This window comes from Malaclemys terrapin, chromosome 6 (genome assembly GCF_027887155.1).
Source record: "Malaclemys terrapin pileata isolate rMalTer1 chromosome 6, rMalTer1.hap1, whole genome shotgun sequence".
NCBI classification, from domain to species: Eukaryota; Metazoa; Chordata; order Testudines; family Emydidae; genus Malaclemys; species Malaclemys terrapin.
This window is the reverse complement of record NC_071510.1, coordinates 106723426-106743357: the sequence shown is the minus strand read 5'-3', so window position 1 is coordinate 106743357 and position 19932 is coordinate 106723426. Positions and strand designations below refer to the sequence as shown.

General features: G+C 41.0%; 1 protein-coding gene across 3 annotated transcripts in view; it reads right to left on the bottom strand.

Annotated features, from left to right (window-relative positions):
- Window positions 1–317: 317 nt before the first annotated feature.
- The window catches only part of DAB2 (DAB adaptor protein 2), a 41035-nt gene continuing 21420 nt past the window's right edge, over window positions 318–19932 (bottom strand). The window contains exons 3-15 of one of the 3 annotated variants that reach the window (XM_054031989.1): window positions 18048–18187; window positions 16855–16953; window positions 16204–16335; window positions 13305–13388; window positions 12738–12764; window positions 12387–12431; window positions 12067–12129; window positions 10086–10721; window positions 8708–8864; window positions 5003–5632; window positions 4360–4469; window positions 3438–3508; window positions 318–1967 (exon numbers count right to left, since the gene is read on the bottom strand). In XM_054031989.1, coding sequence (XP_053887964.1) covers window positions 3443–3508; window positions 4360–4469; window positions 5003–5632; window positions 8708–8864; window positions 10086–10721; window positions 12067–12129; window positions 12387–12431; window positions 12738–12764; window positions 13305–13388; window positions 16204–16335; window positions 16855–16953; window positions 18048–18187 — 2189 coding nt within the window. In that variant the 3' untranslated portion in view covers window positions 318–1967; window positions 3438–3442. The remainder of the gene's footprint in view (window positions 1968–3437; window positions 3509–4359; window positions 4470–5002; window positions 5633–8707; window positions 8865–10085; window positions 10722–12066; window positions 12130–12386; window positions 12432–12737; window positions 12765–13304; window positions 13389–16203; window positions 16336–16854; window positions 16954–18047; window positions 18188–19932) is intronic. The other 2 variants (XM_054031991.1, XM_054031990.1) reach the window with 2 other exon arrangements.

Here is a 19932-nt window from a genome sequence, read left to right as displayed (position 1 = left end):
ATGGAGGAGAAAGTGGTCCTAAAAAAATGGCTACTTGAAATTCTGAAGTATATAAAATAGAAGAAAATGGCTCTCAAGTTAAACGTCTCTGAAACGCCACTAAGCAAAGTATTCTAACTAGAAAGCATAGTGAATGCTACGATTCCTTTGAGGAAGTCTGTTTGGCCAGAAACAGCCATAAAATTGGAAGTTCTAAATAGTGATCAACTCATAGGATGTTCAATTCCTGCTCCAGAAGAAACAAATATGCTGTGTGGCATGTCTGTATGCATTGTTGTACTGCTCCTTCAGGAAAGACAACCCTTACTCATTTGATATAAAGAGCTGCATTTTTTAATGTCATTAGAAAACTTTACTAGTTGTGCAACTACAGTTTATATAATAGTAACATCCATAAGTTTCTACATTTCCAGTTTGAGACAAGTACTTATAAATTCATAACTTTTAATTGCATTGTAGGAAAGTGCACAAGAGAAAAAAGGTTATATACAGAACAAGTTGCCTTCAAATTGAATTTCCAGAAGTAAGTCTCTGTTTAGGTATCCAATTCAACATTAAAGACATGATAGTATTTCAAGTTTACACTTATAAATGGTTGAGTAAGAAACTAACCACCAACAGAATGGTAAGAGCTGATTAGACCTTTGTCCAAAAAGCAAAGTAACCTAACAGTTTAGTTTATAAGTGACTGATTTAGATACAAGTCAGTTAGTACAGAGGCTCAAAAGAAGGCACTACCTCATTTGAGAGGCGGAGAGCTACCTCAAACATTGAATGAGATGCATCAAAATTCACAAAATACTAAGGCATCAGGTGAAGTCAAGATCAATACAAGATTGCCATTCGCCCTTCCAACACATACTGGAACCAACCTACACCATGTCTGTGACTGAAGTTTAGCGGATTCAATAAACCCATCTGCTTATTCCATTTTCTTTAGCCATCTGCCAAGCTTTCTCGCTTCAAGCAAGAAAAATCCAGCACCCTATTCGATTCTGAAAAACCCTTAGAGGATTTTTAAAAAACACAGGACATTAGACACAAGTTGAAGTTTGGATGAGGTGTTTCAGCTTTAGGTCCAAGGTCAGATTCCCGAACATTAGCTTAGACAATGTCAGTTAGAAGCAGTGTTTGAGTTGGTTCTCTACAGCCACTGCTTTTCCAGATTCTGCAACTTTGTAATTAGTCCCTTAACCACAGTCAGACGGAGGGTATTTTGCCATTTTCAATATGAATTAGCAAGCACTGGATTTTTCTTGTCTACTTTGGTTTGTTTTCCAACATTTAGAAATCAGAAGGAAAGCCATAAGTTATCACCAGTTGCATAGTCACCATAAATACAAGAACAATTGTACATTGAAGAGTGGTGGTTTAAGAAAACCTTTAAATGGCTGCCATTTTGTAGTGAGACAGCCATCAGTGGAATCCAGATGTGTGAAAAAAGCCTGTTTGAAGTGACTCTGCTGCAGAATTTGCAAGATTCTAAATCCACAATTCCCTTTCCCTATGTGGAGGAAAATACATTGTTTCTTCCTCAAAGTGGATGCTCAACTCCTTACTACAACCATTACAGTAAGTGCTGCAAGGATTAAGTGTAGGTGACCATGTTTAAAAAACACCACAGTAAGACTGGAAGTCAGTGTTTCCACAAGACTTACATATGCAGTTCTTAATCAGAAAAAAAAAAAATGAAGAGGCTACAGAAAAAAATTCACATCCACCAACTTGAATCTGGGCCTCCAGTCTGGGTATTTTCCTTGGCTTCATCTTGAATTATGTTAACAGCAGGTTCTCTTTGAGGGCTCATGTTTCAGTCCACACAGACAGGTTTTAGATCACAGCAGACAGACAATCAGAATAGGCATCAAGGATGAAGGCAGACAATGCAAAATAAGACTAGTAGAAAATGGTGACAAGGGGGGGGTGTCTTGTTATTCCATTTGTCCTTTGCTGGTTATACCTGGTTTCTGGCAAAGAGAGAAAATGATTAGGAATAGTGATCATACTTCACCCACTCACCACATAAAACTGCTAGTACAGATGTTGCCAGAAAACCCAAACAAACCACACATGCAAAAAAGACTTGAGAGAGAGTGTGAATTCTCAACACCCTCTATTATTCTAAAGGCTTACCAGATTAAAAAAAAAGTATTGTAGAGGTTCTAGTCTACATTTAATGTTAGTTACCAGCTTCTTGCTGAAAATTTATTAGGATCTCCAGTAAAATGTGGAAATTAGTTATGGTTATACTGTCAGCTCATTGTAAGGTTGAGACAATTGAACAGGGGGAAGAGGGAAACTAAGATTTGTTTAACTTGTAGGATCTCCTACATAAGTGTAGCCTTTTATGCAGAGTTCTGCAGAGTGCATTTGTTGTATTTTTACATTAGAAATGGTTATCCACTCAGTCTGGAAGAGCTGGCCAGTTTCTAAATAGTCCTGCCTATTGTAGTTTAAGTGCAAAGTCTTTCCAAAAGTAGAGTCAATTTTCAACTTGGTGCACCTTGCAGAAGGGACTAAATCAAATTTATGACAAGTGGAAAGTTTATTGGTTGTAATGAAAGCATTCCTTTTCCAGTGTATGAAGTTGTATTTTAAGCTTTACTATAGGAAACAGTGAAATCAAATCAAGTTAATAGAACAAAACAGTTGTTTTAGTTACTTCAGCAGCATTTATACTTTGCTATTAGGATTTCTCAGTCTGCAGTGACACTGGGAGAGTCCATACATTTCATATGAGTCAGTTATGTTTCACTGTGGTTCAGGCTGCCCTTATCTGCATTAAATCCTGCTTCCATATTTGACTCAGATGTATACATGCCAACTACCATTCTGCTACAAACAAACAACTAAACAGAGGGATTATACTAGAGAGCATAGCTAAACTGAACTCAGGAGAAGAGTATTCTCAGCTTAAAAAAAAAAGTAGTAACTGGTTCTAAGTCACCTGACTTCTGATCCTGGAAACAAAATTAAAAGCAGACCACATGCAGTGAATCCCTGTTCTATAATTTGGTACTGAAAGCTACCCTGCAGCAATTATGGGCCATGGACATTAATTAATATGGGGGGGTAATCTTGAACTCCATAAACTTTTAGGAAAAGAGGTAGCTCTTCCACTGCATCCCATTAGTAAATTCAGACTGAGGCCACCTATTTCTTAGTTTAGAAATTGGAACAATGCAAATCACTGACCCTAAGTTCAAATATACTTTTAAAGAGACATTAACAGTCTTGTTTTCCTCCCTTTCCCCAACCACTGAGAAAGCTAATAATTTTCGCTAGTCAGTTGTATTAGCCACAAGGCCAGACTCTTCTGCACATCAGATCACCTTCCCAGGCCAGTCACATGGGGAAGAGTGGTCAGACTAGCTTTCCAATCCTTCAGTGGTCTCCCCATACTCACTGAGAAACATGTGAATTACAGAGCCACTTACCAAAGTTATGCAAATGGATTTCCAAAAGGATCACCAAAGAGGTCAGAAGATGGCAATGGCTGAGACACCGTCTAAAACAGAAGATTGTTTGGTTGTAAGCAATGGACTATTAAACTGGTGAACTCAGCACACCTTGAAAGGTGGAGAGAGTCAGATATTGGGCAAGTGGTTTTAAACAACCCACATTCCAGACATTCTGGAAAGATATTTACAATAGAAGTATTAGCCAACTGTTTAAATGAATAGACTTTAATTCTAAACCAGCCCTAAAAATTTAAGTCTTAACTTTGATTCATACTTATCTATAGGAAGCCCATGTATATTTAATATTCATATGGATTCCTCCAATAAATTTAATTTTAGACTAATTTGAAAAAAATCCAGCATTGGAGAAGTTCCAGAGTTTCCATAAAGGGCTGCAAGTCTCATGTTCCAAATGCAGAATGTGGTGAGGCTACTTCCTTCCCCTTAAGATACCAAAGATGGAGGCCTCCATCCTTCGGCTAAAACAGAAGCTACACATTTCATGCTCCTTACCCCATAGGCCCTGTCACCTCTTTGCAGGGTAAGATAGTTGGAAAAAGTTGTTTTGTCAGACCAATATGGCTGCAAAAGCACAACTGCCTCATGCCACAAGACTAAAGGCACCTTCACCCTGGGAGTTAGTAACTTTAGCCAGAGTTTGGCTTAGATTCACAAGTGGTATTTTTCCCTTACCGGTTACAAAGGTTTGCCAGTCCCCCTGCAGGTGAGTGTTTGAAGTCAAACATGGGAATACAAATGGAATTTGCTGACCCTGCTAGGAAGTTGTGTCACCAAAATGGTAAGTGCCCCACCAGTGGCCAAACCCCACAGATTTGTACAGCATTGACAGGAGACTTCAGAGCACTACAGGGTAAGTAAACAGCTTCCTAGTACTTACAGAGGGTTGTGAGGAGGTGCTGAAAGGATCAGTTTGAAAGGGGTTTTCAAACAGTGCATCAGGCTTGGAAGCTGGCAGAGTGCTTTGTCTGGGAGCAGGCTTTGGTGGTTCTATGCAAAAAAGTATAAACAAGTTACTTTTCTTGTGGAAAGTGCTCAGATTTAGACAGGCCTTGATTTCTGAATGAATACACAGTATGATTTTCTCTAGAACCTGAAACCACTTAGTTGAGTGATTTTCAAGAATGTGGATTTGAAGCTAAAAACAAACTTTGTTCAGAGCTTCTACTTATGAGTCACCTTAGCTATTTCTAAAAAGATGCCAATTATCTTAAATAATTCATACTGGAAAGCAACTCAGCAGTTTAAGTTTCCAGTTTTGAAAGTGCTGAGGACATAGTTAAGTGAGTGGTTTAGAGACTGTACATGAATACTAGAGGGCAGTATTGGGCAGCAATAAACTAAGGATATCCCTCATGACTATACTTTAATATAGTAGAGACTTCCTGTTGCTAGTCAAGAGAAGGTGCTAGCCTAGCCATTAAAGGCCACTTAATATTTAAAATTAGTTTCCTTGAAAGGGAAGGTCTTGGGGTTATTCTTCCCCCAATGGCTTGATGAAGCAGTTACAAGAGGGAATTTACCACTGATTTTAGTAGACAATTGGTTAGCTGCCAAGTCATCGTGATCAGCGTTGTCTTGAAGAATGCCCACTTTGCTATTAAAGTAACTGGTGAAAGCTCCAGAAGCACCAAGCAGACTTTGCTGCTGTTCTCCCTTCCTTGCTGGCACTGCAGGTGGCTTTGTCAGCTGGAAGTCTTTAAACATTTCTTTTACATCCTTTTTCTCTTTATCCCCAAGTGGGTCTAATGCAGTGAAGGCATCGCTTTCCTTCTTAGACGGCTCCTTCTGAGGTGCAGTTCTGGGTGGTGGCTGAGGAGGGCTTGTCACGGAGACAGAAGACAACATAGCAGGGGGTGGTGTAGTAGATGGAAACATGCTGGTCTGGAAAGGATTTCCAATGGTGGATGGTTGTGCCCAAGCAGTAGGAGAAACATGTGCTGGCTGACCCCAGAGACCAGGAGATTGAGATGGGGCTCCAAATGATGCAGGCTGACTCCACCCTGAGACTGCTTGAGGGGCACTGAAGGCAAGTGATTGAGTAAAGCCTGTAGGTTGAGCACCCATAATGGATCCAGGAAATACGGATGTGGCAGGATTGAAAACTGAGGACTGTTGACTCCATGGTGTTGGAGATGTTGCTGGCAAGCCACCTAAGAAAGATTATATGCAAGACTTGTAAATATGGTAGTGAGGCATATCTGTATGATACTTGTGCTCCTTGCATAGATTTGTACTGTGAAAAAAATCACCAAGATGTTACACAGACATTGAAGAGTAAGCTTCCGTCACAAGAGCTCAAAAACTGGTCTTTCACCACTGGAAGCTGGTCCAATAAGTGATTACCTCACCCTATTAAAGTGGATAGAGTACTTAGACAAGCCACTTTAATATGGGGGCTCTAAAAACCTTGTTCTTAGATATTTGATTTTAATTCAGTCAGCAAGTGTTGGGTGTCTGCTCCAGACACGCTTGACATACTGCATGTTAAACCAAGGTAATTCAAAAATGCCCTTTGATGTCCGTTAACCTTGACCAGCTCCATGTCTATGCTGCCAAGAATACGTCTTGACAGCAAGTAGGAATCTATCATACAGATGTATTCAGTATTATGCACCTATACAGCACAATGTCAGAGAGTTCAGAGAAGACAAAACTAAACAAGTTTCCTTGATTGTGTCATGCTGACCTGAACCTGGCTGAGTGCAGAGTGTTTAGGCTACAGTGTGATTGGGTCTCCCTTGAGGTAGGCAAACTATTCCTAACGTGACTAATGTGCTACTAGTCCCATTTTCAAAAAGTTGGATTCCTAAACTCAGCTTTAAGGATAGCCTAAGTGGTTTAGTGAGACAGGTTTGAACTGGTTGTTAGTGACCCAATGTCTTACTCTAGCACATTGTTAGAAGGCAGATTTCAGTTCAAGATGAGGCCATTGCCTCTTGCAGGGAAAAGAGCCTAGAACTCTAAATTCTCAGCAGTGTGTCATTTACCTATGCATTCATTACTACTCACTCTTAAAATGATTAAAGCTCAATGCAAATATCTAGCTGTGACTATCTTCAGCCACTGCAGTTCTTCCTCTGCATCCCACTAATGTACAGAAGTAGCTTGCATCACCACTATATTTAACTGCCCTGGCTCCCTCTGCCCCAAGACACACAGTTTAAGCATCATTGGGTAGTAAGCCTAATGGATCTCTTCCAGATACTCTGATGCATGGAGTAGAATACTCTATGCATCAGAGTATTCTGCTCCTGCTCTTACCTTAAGCTGCATGTTTCCCATAGTTGTCTGACCCCAACCCAGTCTGGATTTTATGCTCTTCCTCCCTTAAGTCATTTTGGAGACCAGCCCTCAAAGTTGAGTACATTGTTCTGCTGACTAAGCTGTAACGAGGTTACATGTTGCTTTGGTATACAATACTTTAATATGCAGTATCTTAATGGCACTGCATGGACTGTTCAGCTAGCTACATACATTATAGCCCTAGGGCCTTGTGATACTGTTTCTTGAAAATATTAGCTAGGCAAAATTGACATGAGAGTCTCTAGAGGTTGAAAAAAGCAAGTCTTCTTAAAAAAACAAAACAGGTCCCCCTGCACCCAAGCCTTACATCCCTTGTGATCCATCTGAGCTGGTCAGTGATTGAATATTCATATATTAGTAATATAAACTAAGATTTAGTAACAATGGATTCTAAGGTGCCAGAGTGACACTAATTGAATGTAGCTAGTTGCTTATTAGCCTTGTTACTTCCTTTAACTCCATCTTGTATGGACAGGTGGGAGCCACATACTTACTGTGCATTTTCCACAGTTAGAAGTGTTCGATTTGATTCCCAATGCAAGTAGGATATTAAGGGCTGACATTTTGCTCTCCTGAATCTGGATTAGAATCCAGTGTTCAGAATCAAAAGCACTCTGCTTTCCACTCCTACATATACTCTCTGCAGGAGACAATTGCTTGCCTGGGTGCATAACTCAGATCCCTAGCCTTAGTTTGGTTGTGCCTCACTGGTCATGGACAAAAGCCAAAACTGTAAAGTTCAGTTTGTAGCCATCCCCCTGTGAAGATTCTGTATTCACTTGTTCACATGGAGGCCATCACAGGGCATTGAGCCAAGATACCTGACATAAGATAAAAGCCAGAGGGTCCAACTGTATTCAGTCTACTTGACTATATTTAGGGTATTGAGTTATAGCTGTCCCAATTATCTATACAGCAAGGACAACTAGGAAAATTTGGGCTGGTTCTCAGCACTTCTGGATTTTGATAGAGTTATTGAAAAACTTGTAGTGCTGACAGCACAATTCTGAGTTAATGTATTAGAAATCTAAAGGAACATATTCACTGGTAGTGGAAGAAAGATAGTCAGCTGTGGATAAAGTCTGCCAGCAGGTGCTCTGGCTGTCAGATAACATGTACAGTTTAACACAAGAAACACTCCATGTTTAGAAGTGGTGTAGTCAACTGGTTAGGGCACCAGACTGGGCAGGAGACCTGGGTCTATCCTTGATTTGACAATGACCTATTGAGACCTTGGGCAAGTTACTTCAACTCTGCCTTGCTCACCGTCTCCATAGGCATTTAATTTTGAATGCCTTGCACAAAGTCCCCAGTCCCTGTTAGGTCACTACAATTTGTATTGCAGTAACATGTATTTTCTTGGGGTATGTCCACACTACAGGTGGGAATGTGCTTCCCAGTGATGGTAGACATAAGCTGGAGCTGATCTATGGAGGCATGCTCCCAACTGCTGTTTAGATTGGTCAGTGGTAATTTCTCTAGCTGTGATCAGAAAAGAGACTTTTGCCAATACTCTGGACTGGAGACTGACACTGAATCTCCAGACTTCTCTTCCTGTACTATTTTAACATTTGGTACCATGTTTACATTTATTGGTATCTTGTGGTATATGTGAAGAGTCTATTTAGTAAAAAAACCAAAATCTGGTTGCCTATCATGCAATAGTCAGTTCACACTGCAAGCTTAAAGAGCAAGCACTCAGTTAAGTCTCCCAGAGGATGGAGTCCATGAAAGTGTCAGTGAAATGTGTTCTAATGAGATGCTGTCAGGTTGAGGAAGAGAGGACAGAATGAAAATGTAAACTCCAGCACACACTTGCTAAGAGTACATTTAAATCAAAGTCTGACTTATTAAAAATAAAAAACCCATCAGTTGAAGTGGCCAATAAGATTGATTCTGTCACCTTAAAGTAATGAACTAACCTAGACCAGCCATGGGTGCTATGGTAGGACTGGTTCGGAAGAGGTCCAGCGGGTTGGTTTGCACCAGTGCAGGTTGTGTTGCAGGAGAAGTCAGGCCTGGGGCCTCTGTAGCAGTAGATGCAAAAAGGTCTGAGCCAAACAAATCGTTTGCTGCAGTCTGGAAACAAGGGGGGGGTGGGGAGGGAAAGAAGAGAAGACAGCTTTACTGGGACACAGTAACAGAATGACACTGATTCCAGTTTCTGGACCTTGTTTTCAGGAAAGTTCTGATACTATCAAGACAGGCAGAGTCCTGTATTTGCTACTAAGCAAGATTAAGCTCTCAGATAAAAACCTATTTTGGTTCTGGAACCAGGAGACATGGGATCCAGGTTTTACACTAAAAAAAAAAAAACAAACACTGTTAGAACTCAAATTTTGCAGCCTAATCTTAGACTAGATGCGGCCTCTTTCTAAAGCCAGCTGTGGAGGTATTTAAATGGGTATGCCTATAATGAAGTTAGTCATTTACTTAGGTTAAGAAACCAAGAGTATCCTGGCTATAACACTATTTAACATTGTCCATTGGTCGTGTGCTTCAGGTACATTGTTCTTGAAGCTAAGCACTGGCAAGATAAATTAAGTGATACTGGACTTAGTCCAACTCCATTGGTCAAATATGCTGCAACAGAATTAAGGGTGTGTGTTGTATCTAAGCTACAATTTAACTTCAAATACTGCAATATTTGAGATTTCAGGGTTCTAAAGGCTTTCACATCGTACAGCCAAGAGTTGTGAAATGACTTCACAACTGAAGTAACCTTATGGCAGTTTTAGTCCTCTACAACTAGAGAAGGAGCTTCTTCTAGCCCAATCAAAAGGCACTAGGAAAGATTGCTTTGAGCTTGCTACAGAGTGCAGTCTTTTCTGAAGTCTGCTAGAATAAATATGTACTATATGGACCTAATTACTGAAGTTTTCTTGAGCAACTTAAAAAGGTATTCTTTTGACTGTCTGCTGGAGGGGGAGCTATTTACTGCCGAGTTTCAGAATTCTAATTTAGCATTCTAATCTAACAGGCACCTTTATGCCAGTTACATTTATAAGTACTACATACATTTCAGATCAAAATACTTACCGGAGTTAGTGAAGTATGGCAGCATTGAAAAGAAAAAGTGTATATTTAGTGATAGCCATTATGAATGTACACATGAAATCAGAAAACATGGATTGCAGAGGGAACATGGTGGGTGGAACAGAATTGAAAAAAGTTGTTGTAGAGTAGCAGGAATAGTTTAGCCAGTATCACCATGTTTTGGTAAGAAAAAGGAAAGCTTCCTTCACCCAGCCCATCTAACAGAGCATGCATGTCACCATTAAATATTTGAAGATGGTTCACCTGAACAGTCCTCCTTCCTCTTCCTGGCTTGGTACTTTGTGGAGGTGGGCTAATTGTTATGGAGTCATGTGACATGAGCTGGACATTGCTTTCAGAGTCCAGCTTTACTCCATTTTGCAGAGATAATCCTTTGGAAGGGCTTTCCGCAAATAGGTTTGATGAGGATTTGGTCAGAAAACCATTCTGTTCTCTTTCTGGTACCCCATTTTGGGTCCTTGCTGCTAGCTGCATTGGCTTACTCTCAAGAGGCCACTGGCTTGTCTGTATTTCCTGTTTGCCAGTTCTATTAGAAATCTGGTCAAACTCTTTACCAAAGTAGTCAATATCACCATTTACAGCACCGTTACCCAAGAAGCTCAGACTTTCCTTCTTCTGAAGTGGAGATTTTAAAGAATCAAATGAAGGTTGTGCAGATTGGTCTGGTTGTGTGAAAGGATCATCACTGAAAGGATCTGGATTGGGAATGGGAAAGAAGCTGAGATTGGTAGTGAGAGAACTTTCAGGCAAGAAAGGTGTCTGTGACTTTGGTCGTGGAAGAGAGGAAGTGATGCCATTCAAGAAGGGACTCTCTTTTACACAAGTCTGATTGTTCTCGATTTCAGAGTTTAGATCCACTAACAGGATATCTTTACTCTCCTATTAGTTTGGAAAGAAAAAAAGTAAAGTTAGTTGAAGACTGAAAGATGCAAGCCATGTAATGTGTTCAATCTTTACTGTGCAGAAAACAACCAGCATCTAACACTTCATGTTCATTACCAGGAAGTCTGGCAGTCTTAACTTTGTTTTACGATTAGCAAAAAGTTTGACAGGGTTAGGAGCAAGGCATATATTTCTGACTTCACACTTTCACTACAGCTTCATTACAATAGCACTCGGATGCTATTAGACTAAGAGGGCTCCCATCCTGATAGGTGCTATGAAAGCAGCTACAGGGCAGTGCTTAGTCTGTCATGAAGACATAAGCTAGGCTTGGCTCAAACACTTAATAACCAAGTTCAACCCCTGAAAAAAGTCCTCTCCACAGGTCAGTAAGTTATAGCCATTTACAGTTTACTCTATATTGTGACTCCTAACAAACTTAAAATATTAAGTCACTGCTAAGGCAGTGTATTGCCTCTGGAAGATCATGACACTCAAGTGTCATATGTATGCAGCTCAGTAGCAGTCTGCTTACACAGTGCCATTTTTCTGTTACAGACTATGCTTGCATGAGTGATGTAGGAGGGCACCTTAAGGGAAGCACCAGCCACTCTGACTAGGATACTATCAAAGTAAGTTGCATTGCAGTATTATTGCTGCAATATGCCATTAATACTGTAGGTGGTGCTTGAGTAAGCCTAGCAGAGTTTATTTTGGCACAGTGTTCTTTAGTTTCACATGTCAGTAATAAGTGAGGCCTGTGGATTATGAAGTCATTGTGGGTGAGGGGGACAATACAGCAATTTTGAAGAGCCTCATCTCTCCTGTAGAGGAGCTGCATCTAGCAGTCAAGAGGCCACAGCCAGCCTATTCTGGGCAAGGGACCTGAGATTGGTTCAACTCTTTTGCCAGCATCTTAAGTGTAGCACTAAAGTCATTGCATGGATAAAGAGTTATAAAATGCCAAGTTTAGTGTGAGTACCATAAAAAAAAAGTGTTGAAAATTGTGTGGTACTGCAAGTCTGCCTGCCACTTTAGCTACTGAGCTTAAGTATTTGATAGCACTAGAGGCAAACAGACGTGGATGAAGATGGTTATGCAGTGATCTGGGAACAAACTTGAGCCACTATGGAGATTTTATAATAGGAACAAGCTTCCTATGAGAGATCTAGCACAAGAGGATGAAATTTGACTTTACTCCTTCCAGTTAGTGGCAAAGCTGCTTTTGCACCAGTTAACTAGAAATAAAGACAACTGCAACATCTGAAGTCTCACCTTGCTTGAGTAATTTGTGACACAAAATGGAAGAGCAAATTATACTGCAAGAGAAGTCTTTACTTACTGTAGGACTGTTCAGGTCAGGAGGAGTGGACATATCGCCAAACAAATCCATCTGGTCAACACCCTTAAAAAAAGTTACATATTTGGAAGAGGTTCAGATTCTGTGCAAGGCAATGATTTCACCACACTGATGTAAGCGTTTAAGACCAGCAGAGTACAAACATTAAGTCAAAGTCTAAGATATTCCACTTTTAACCAAGGAAGTAGTTTACTATAGTAAGACAACTTGTTTCATACATGTGCAGCTTTAGAAACTGCCAAGAGATCTGCTATGTAGTTTAAGGACGCTACATACAGTACTCAAGCATTATGTCAACATACCAGTTTTATTTTGTCAACTTGATCAGTCAATGCATCGCTACCATTCTGGAAGTGAAAATAAAGGCCATGTTAGTGCTAAGACAAGTCTGAAACAAGCAGCTTATTCCAGTGATCATTCATGTTGACTGATTTATGAATTGCCACAGAGGGAGATGAGGACTGTCTAGGCTGTTAGTGCTGTGAAGCAGTAAGACCCTTTGTATTGCTCTATAGTACTAGTTGCATGTTCTGAGGTTGTTGCTTCCAACTTTACTTGCTAGGTAGAAAGTATATGAAGAGGAAGGCAAGAGAGTTAGAATCTCACTTGTTCAGAGTGCATGTATTACTCAGATTGAAAGAGTAAAGTTTTACCTCAACTGTCTTATTGGCTTCTTCATTCTAAGATGGAAAAATAGATAGTATACATTAGCATCTGGCCATTACTTGATTGGCAGAAGATCAGATTCCTTCCTGTAAAGAACTCTACAGCTTTTGAAACTGTTAGAGGAGGAATTTGAACATTCTCAGCTAGACTTCTCTGGTAGTAAAGCAAATGTTGCCAAAAGCCAAGGACAATTATAAATGTTGATATGAACCAGCTTTATTTCAGATAACACTGAAGCGCTAGCCTCTCCAACCTAGTTTGGACACTTACTGATCTTGTCAAATAGAAGAGAATCTTAGATCACTATGCATCCTAACTACTTGTAGGTTTATTTACATTTAATCTTTTTCCATGTATGCAATAGTCATATGCACAAAGCTGGTAGAGCAAAGATTCAGTCCTACTACAAGTTCTATAGCAGTCAGTTTAGCTACTGGGCAATATGGAGTTAAAATATGGTAATGCTGAACACAAGGTAGTTCTTTTGATAAGCAGCTATTCACCAGAGTCCTCCCACCCAAAGGATCTCCTACTAACACAAAAAAGTTACTTGCCTTTTTCTTATCCTCTTCCTCCTTTTTCTTGATGTTATAAATTACTTGGAAGAGGTCCTTGAGATCAACTACTAGAGGTTCAGCCTGAAAGGGAAAGTTTTATACTTTAGGTTTCTGCAGAGAAGGTTTTCTAATTCGTGGCTTGCTGTTAAATATGAACTGTACTTGAGTTAGTATTCCACTATAGGAATGGTATCAATTTCCAGGCTAACTGCTTTATCATGAAGCTTACTGAAAGGTGTTTGAATACCATGAAACCAAGTCTCACTTGCGGTCACCTCCCCTTTGGTCAAACTCTTATTAAATGCAATTACTTTAATAGTAAGTGAAGCCAAGAGATAGAGAACAGTAAGACACTATGTACTGAAGAGGACTTTACCCTTAGTGTAGAGCAGGAAGCAGCATTTCTGTGCTTAGTACAAAGGCAATGGTGCATGACCTGTATCCCTTGAAAACAGTCCAGGGTAAGAACTGTGCCTTCCTTGGTACATTGCTAGACGTGTTCTGAGAATAGGTACACCTTATTTTCAGCAAAAGGATAATGTAGGCTTTTTTTTTTTTAAAAAGCTGCTGATAATCATGGGTGAAGCCTGCAGGTGGAAAAAGGTACCCCATTCTCAGACACTTAAAAGCTAGGTGCAGCAGTGCCAACTGATCCATTTTGCTGTCCTCCATTTTCTACCAGAGGCTAAATTGCAGCTGGCTGGTCCATGCTCAGTTTTAGGATTTGAGTGGTTTTCCCCTCTACATCCTCCTCCCTTCTTGAGGGCTTTCCAATTTTATTTGCTCACTGCACAAGTCTATCTTGATCAGATAATGCCCATTTGCCCTTGATTCATGGGTAAGATTAAAAGGAGCAGGCTGCTATGTTTTGCTTTGTTCATTTTAACAAAACAAAACACACCCACCCACACACCCTCTTCTTAAAGGTGGTGCAGGAAAGGCTATTCTAAAGTTATTTGTTCCCCATTCCCAATCCCCCACCCAAAAATCAAGACTTCAGATGGTGTTCAGGAGATCAAGTATTGCATTTAAAGCTAAGCTATATTGTTCTGATAATTATCAAAAACCCTATAGAAAGACCTTTAAGGCCCATTCTCCACCTACAAGTTAAATTGACCTAGCTAAATCTCAGTTGTGAAAATGTGTGCTATAAACATGTAGTTTGGTCAGCCTAACCCCCACTGCAGATGCAGCTAGATGGAAGAAAGTTCTTCAGTAAGCCAATGTACTGCCTCCCACATAGATAATCTGCCTCTGAAAGCGTGTTTTCCATTGGTTTAGGACATGTCTGTGCTATACCAGTACAGCTGCAGAACCATAGTTGTGCCACTATAGTGTGGACATAGCTTCAGGTACCAAGTCAAACCCTTAAAGTTAGGAAATGCCACACCTGACCCTGGGAAGGTCTGGCTCTTGTTCCTTCTACATGTAGGTTAGGAAGCTTCCTGCACATTGCCTGGGGTATAAGGGTGGGTAGGGGATGAAGAGCATGGAGATACAGGTATCTGAACTGAGAACAGGGAGCCTGGACTCAGCTTATAGTAGCCCAGAACTACAGTTGCAGAAAAGTCCTAGAGAATGGCCAATGTGCACAGAATCTTTGAGGAATACTTGCACATGTTGATTTTTGAAGAGCTTATCAGAGTTCAATGTGGCCAATTTTGTTCAGATTCAGAGACAGCAAAAAGGCTACTCCCTGCCAAAATTTCAAGTCCTTGCTCTAAAGGTCACCAGCATTTAACAAGGACAAAATATATTTCTTCCCATTCATTCCTCTCTTCCCCTGCCCTGTTCTTGGCAACTGAGGAACAGCATGGGCTGCTGTTTTCTAAACCAGAACCTTAGACACCCAGTATGTACAATTTCTGTTCAAGTGGTTAAATTTGCAGTTATAAGGCCATTTTCAGTTCCTTATAATGGGTAGTGCTAGGAAACATTAGACAGTGTTACCAGCTGCACCTATAGAACAGTGATTAAGCCAACATTTAAAGCAGGCATTAGCAAACCAGCTTGCCCCAAGACAGTAGGTGGAGAGCCCAGACAAGCCCTCATTTGTGACAATTGCATAATCCTGCCAAGAGGAAATCTGTTTCTGGGAAAGGTCACACCAAGTCCTATCACCTGTTTGTTTCAGCTTTTTTGGGGGGTGGGGGAGGGGAGGAGCACAGTTCTAATCAGTGCCCCCCCATGAACCAGACATGAAACTTTGAGAACTAGAGATGTGGCTTGTCATTAGTAGCAGATGTGTTGTGTTAGACAGGAATGGCAAAGTCAGAACTAGTGAAACTTGCAGAATTAACACATCCACAAGTCAGCACTTTAACTCAGACACTGCCATTTGTGCTGGCCTTTTAAAAGTGGGAATAAAAAATTGTTAAGAGTGCAGACTAGAGCTCCTGGCCATGAGTACAAAATTTATTAGTGTGCACACGTTTATTAAGTTGCTGTCCATTAAGAGAAGGGCTCCTTTGGTCAGCAGTAGAACTCTGCATGCTAAAATGCAAGAAACCACCCAATCTTCCTAGTGCATAAAGCAAGCTCAGGCCACTTCAGTAACTTGCATCTCAGTGCTGGGTTGAACCCCAGGTCATGCTGTAGTAAGAAATTCTTAATCAGCAAGATATACAGTATAGGTTATTCCTCAACTGATGCTCCTTGCAATGGAGGGTTACTCAATTTCCATTTTGGAAGACAGCCTGTTGAATAGGCTTCTTGTATTTCTTCAAGTTGGTCTTCAAAAGCAGACTCAGCTCTGAGTTGTCTATGGGCTCCATAAGAGTCCATTTTGGATAGGATTGATTTATTGAAAGATGTAGAAAAGCATAAATATGCCCAAAAGTTGTCCTGCAAATCCCACAGGATGACCTTAATGCCCAACAGATCCCTTAATTCACACCTGTTGTGCTGTTTTTATGGCAAAAAACTGATGTTGTCCTTCTCCTCCACAAACATATCCAAATGCACGGTTGTCAGTCACATCCCGAGCAATAAAGGAGATCTTGTTCACTGGATGCTCATGTTCTATGACCTAGAATTGAAAGCAATTAATCAGTCTTTTGAAAGTGACTAAAGTTAGTTCTGTTCTGCTGCACCAAACACGAGTACACAGACAACTATGGGATGGCAGTGGCCTTCTTTGAGTGCCTATGTACAATAAAAAACTTAAGTGAGCTCAGCTCAAATCTGTAAAAATGGACAGGGCAATATCCAAGTGGTTTGCCAGTCAGCATTAAGGTTTGACATGCTCTGTATCCCTAGAAACATGACAGAATAGTGCCAGGCTATTAGTGCCTACAGAGGTCAGACAGGATCCAACTCCCTCCCCTTCCCTCCAAAGTACCAAAAAAGTCTGAGTAGATACAGATTAGCTCCTACTTTCTCCCTCCTCCCCCACAAACAGAGGAGAGTCCTTAGAGGTGTTGTACATGCTAGAAAGCTTTCCTAGGTCTTTAAATTTTAGGTGAAGAGGCTGCTAAGTTAATGCAGCTGTGGTCACTAGAGAAGAAATTGTCTTAATGGTCATGCACAGCCAGTTCTGAATTCTTACCCCAGTTTTCTCATCAATTATCTTGATACCAGAAAGGGAGATGTTCACCCAGATCTTCTGTTTGTGCTGTCCCTGGGAGCGGGCAGCTACTGCCATTCCCTAAATGAACAGGAGTTATTAGTAAGATTTATGCAATTCAAACTTGATGAGTTCCAATGTGTTCAGCTAGAGTCAAAATTGTTTGTGCCTAGATACTTATGCTTTGAGTAAGTTGTGCCTCAGGTTAGATCTGTGCAACCCATAGACCTCAATGAAGCTGCAAATCAGCTGAATTTGGCCATCTGTCTACAAACATGGGTGCATAATAAAACTTCATCTCTGGTGTATAGACAATGCTGGAGTTTTAGGTTCTCAAGATTGTTTCCCCACCTGCACTAGTTTAATTTTGTAAGAGCTTTAAAGCAGACCTCATTTACATAAGCACTTCTGTCAAAAGGAGCTATGGGGCAATATCTTTACTAGGTCAAGTCTCTGTCCTGGTTTAAACCAAACAGATTACTTTGAGATCAGATGCTTATCCATACTGCCCAACAAGAATGATTAAGTTATTAGTACTGAAGAGGCTGATATGACCACTGAGGCATGTAATTCTGAACATGCTTAATGTTGCTGACTGTAGCTTTGTCGTTCACTCTGCTTTGCCTGCATTATGACCTATAGCAAAGCAGTCTAGAGAATAAGACTTAAGGTTTTATTGCGCATTCTTGAATTGCTAGACGAGCATGCATTTGTTTTAGTTACAGTAGTAGTGGATGCATGTTCTTTGACTAATCCAATTTGGAGTCTTCACAACTGCTATGGAAATTCTCCCTGCCACCTTCACTCCCTTCCAGGGAGTTTAAATTCCCCAAGTTTAGGATTTGATTTTGGCTCACCAACCTGCATCTTCCAGTTCAGATGCAAAGAACTATATGGATTATGAAATATCTGCAGAGCAATTTTCAGATTAAACCATTGCTCATTGTAATTTTGGGCTGCTTCCTTCCCTTCATTAGTTCTGCTAATCTTTTGATTGGAGTGGCACCTTTCCTCCAGTTAGGATCTGTGCACCTCTATCACACTGAAGTGTGGTAATTGCTTGATATTGCTTTGGTACGCAGTGGGAGTTGTGGCATGGTTTGCCTTTGACCACTATAGTCTGCCTATTGACTAGCATGCATGTCTGGTTAAAAAGGCCAAGTTCAGACCTTTACCTTCAGCTTCATCATTGAATCTTGGCTCATTTTGTCTCCTCTTGCTTCTGGAACATCATCAATGCCAATCAGCTTGGCTTTGTATCTTACACCATCCCCTTTGAATCTGGCCAAAAGAAATTCATCTGTTTTTTCTGAACCTGAAAGATAGATAAGCTTTTAAATGGTATTTGGAGCTTAAGTGTCTAGTGTCTCTGAAGAGAGTGTGCTTGGTCATTCATTTTGTAATCCATTCTAGTCTGCTGCTAACAAAGTTACATGGGCCATGTGTTTTAGTATTGCTTTTAAGGTATCGGCTAAATGGGAGTTTCCAGTACTCTTGTACCATTGGGTCCCCATTGTTTATTAGATGGGGGATTTAGAATTGTGGGGAAGCAATAAGAGGCATCAGTTTAAAGCTTAGTTTAGAGAATCAATACAAGAAGTTGCTTCTTTGCACCAATTGGGGTTTTAGTCTGAATGTTAACAAGGTTATGCTACAGGCTTTCTAGATCTTGAAATAGGCATATTACCTTAGGACAGGGGTGAAAGTGAGCTGTATGAGCCCATACTTTAACATCCCTGCCCCTTTTGCCTCCCCTGGCGGTGGCCCTGCTGGTACAGACCCTATCAGTCCTTCCAGCCCTACGCGAAGGATTGGGGCCCTCAATGGAGCAGGGGACTTGTCTGTTTGCTGGGACAGGAAGAAGGCCCTGAGCCAGTTTAAAATCAGGTTGTTTATCCCAAAGCCCCTAGTCTAGGGTTGCTAACTGTCTAAACACAAACAGGTACAGACCCTACCAGCAGGGCCACTGATGGGGGGGTGGGCAGCAATGTTAGAGTGTTGTTGTGGTGAAGGACCCTCAAAGTGCTGCCACAGCAGCTCTTAATGTTGGTGGCCCTGCTGGTACAGTTCTTACTGCCAGGGCTGCCTATGGGGGAGGCAAACAGAGCAATGATGTTAGAGTGCTGCCGCAGCGCTTTAACATAGTTGCCCTGTTTGCCCCCCTGGGCTGCTGACAGGGAGGGTGGGGGCAAGAGGGCAGCTGCCCTGGTGCTTGCAATTTAAAAGGGCCCAGGGCTCCCAGCTGCTGCTACTGTGGCAGAGGCTGGGAGCTCCAGGCCCTTTTAAATCACCCATGGAGCCCTGGGTGGCAAGGGCCAAGTAGCATGGATGGGCTGGCTGACCTCCAGCCCTGCCCCTTCTGCCCTGAGGCCTGGCCCCTGTACTGGTAAGAATTTATTACTTTCACCCCTGCCTTAGATTGTCACTTTGCCAAGACCTAAGGCATGAGTTTTAGTAACAAAAGATAATTTGTGATGATATTGTAACCTGTGATACCAAGCTCTGACACTGCATAAAAATCTCTTGGTCTATAACCAATTAGATTACTCTTCCATTCTGCAGCGAGCATGTTCATACATTAACTTTTGGTGACAAGAATTGTATACAAGATTTATGGGTCATACATCAAGTGATTAATAAGATCTACAGAAGCAGACTTCAGTCCTGTTAGTTCATACACCACAACTTTGTTGTGCTACAGACTATGAAAGTTAAGTATTTGGACACTATAACAAAGGCTAATGTTTGATTCTGGTAGATTACCTTTAAGCAGCCAGCAGGTATTAGAACCTCTGAAATTCAGAGGTGAGTGTTATGCACAAAAAACCCAAAACAGGTTTGACCACTCTGTATGTGGAATGGTGTCTGTAGAATGATGTGCAGACAACATGCATTTGACTCCACCATCCAGATGACCAGAACCAGAACAGGAGGTTTCCAGTTCTAAGTTAGTACTTAGATTTTTAAACACTGTTCCAGAACAGTGTGCTATTCCTTTGAAGATAGCTGCAGGTTTATGAGAGTAACTGATACACATCTAAGATCTTGCAGTTGGTCCAG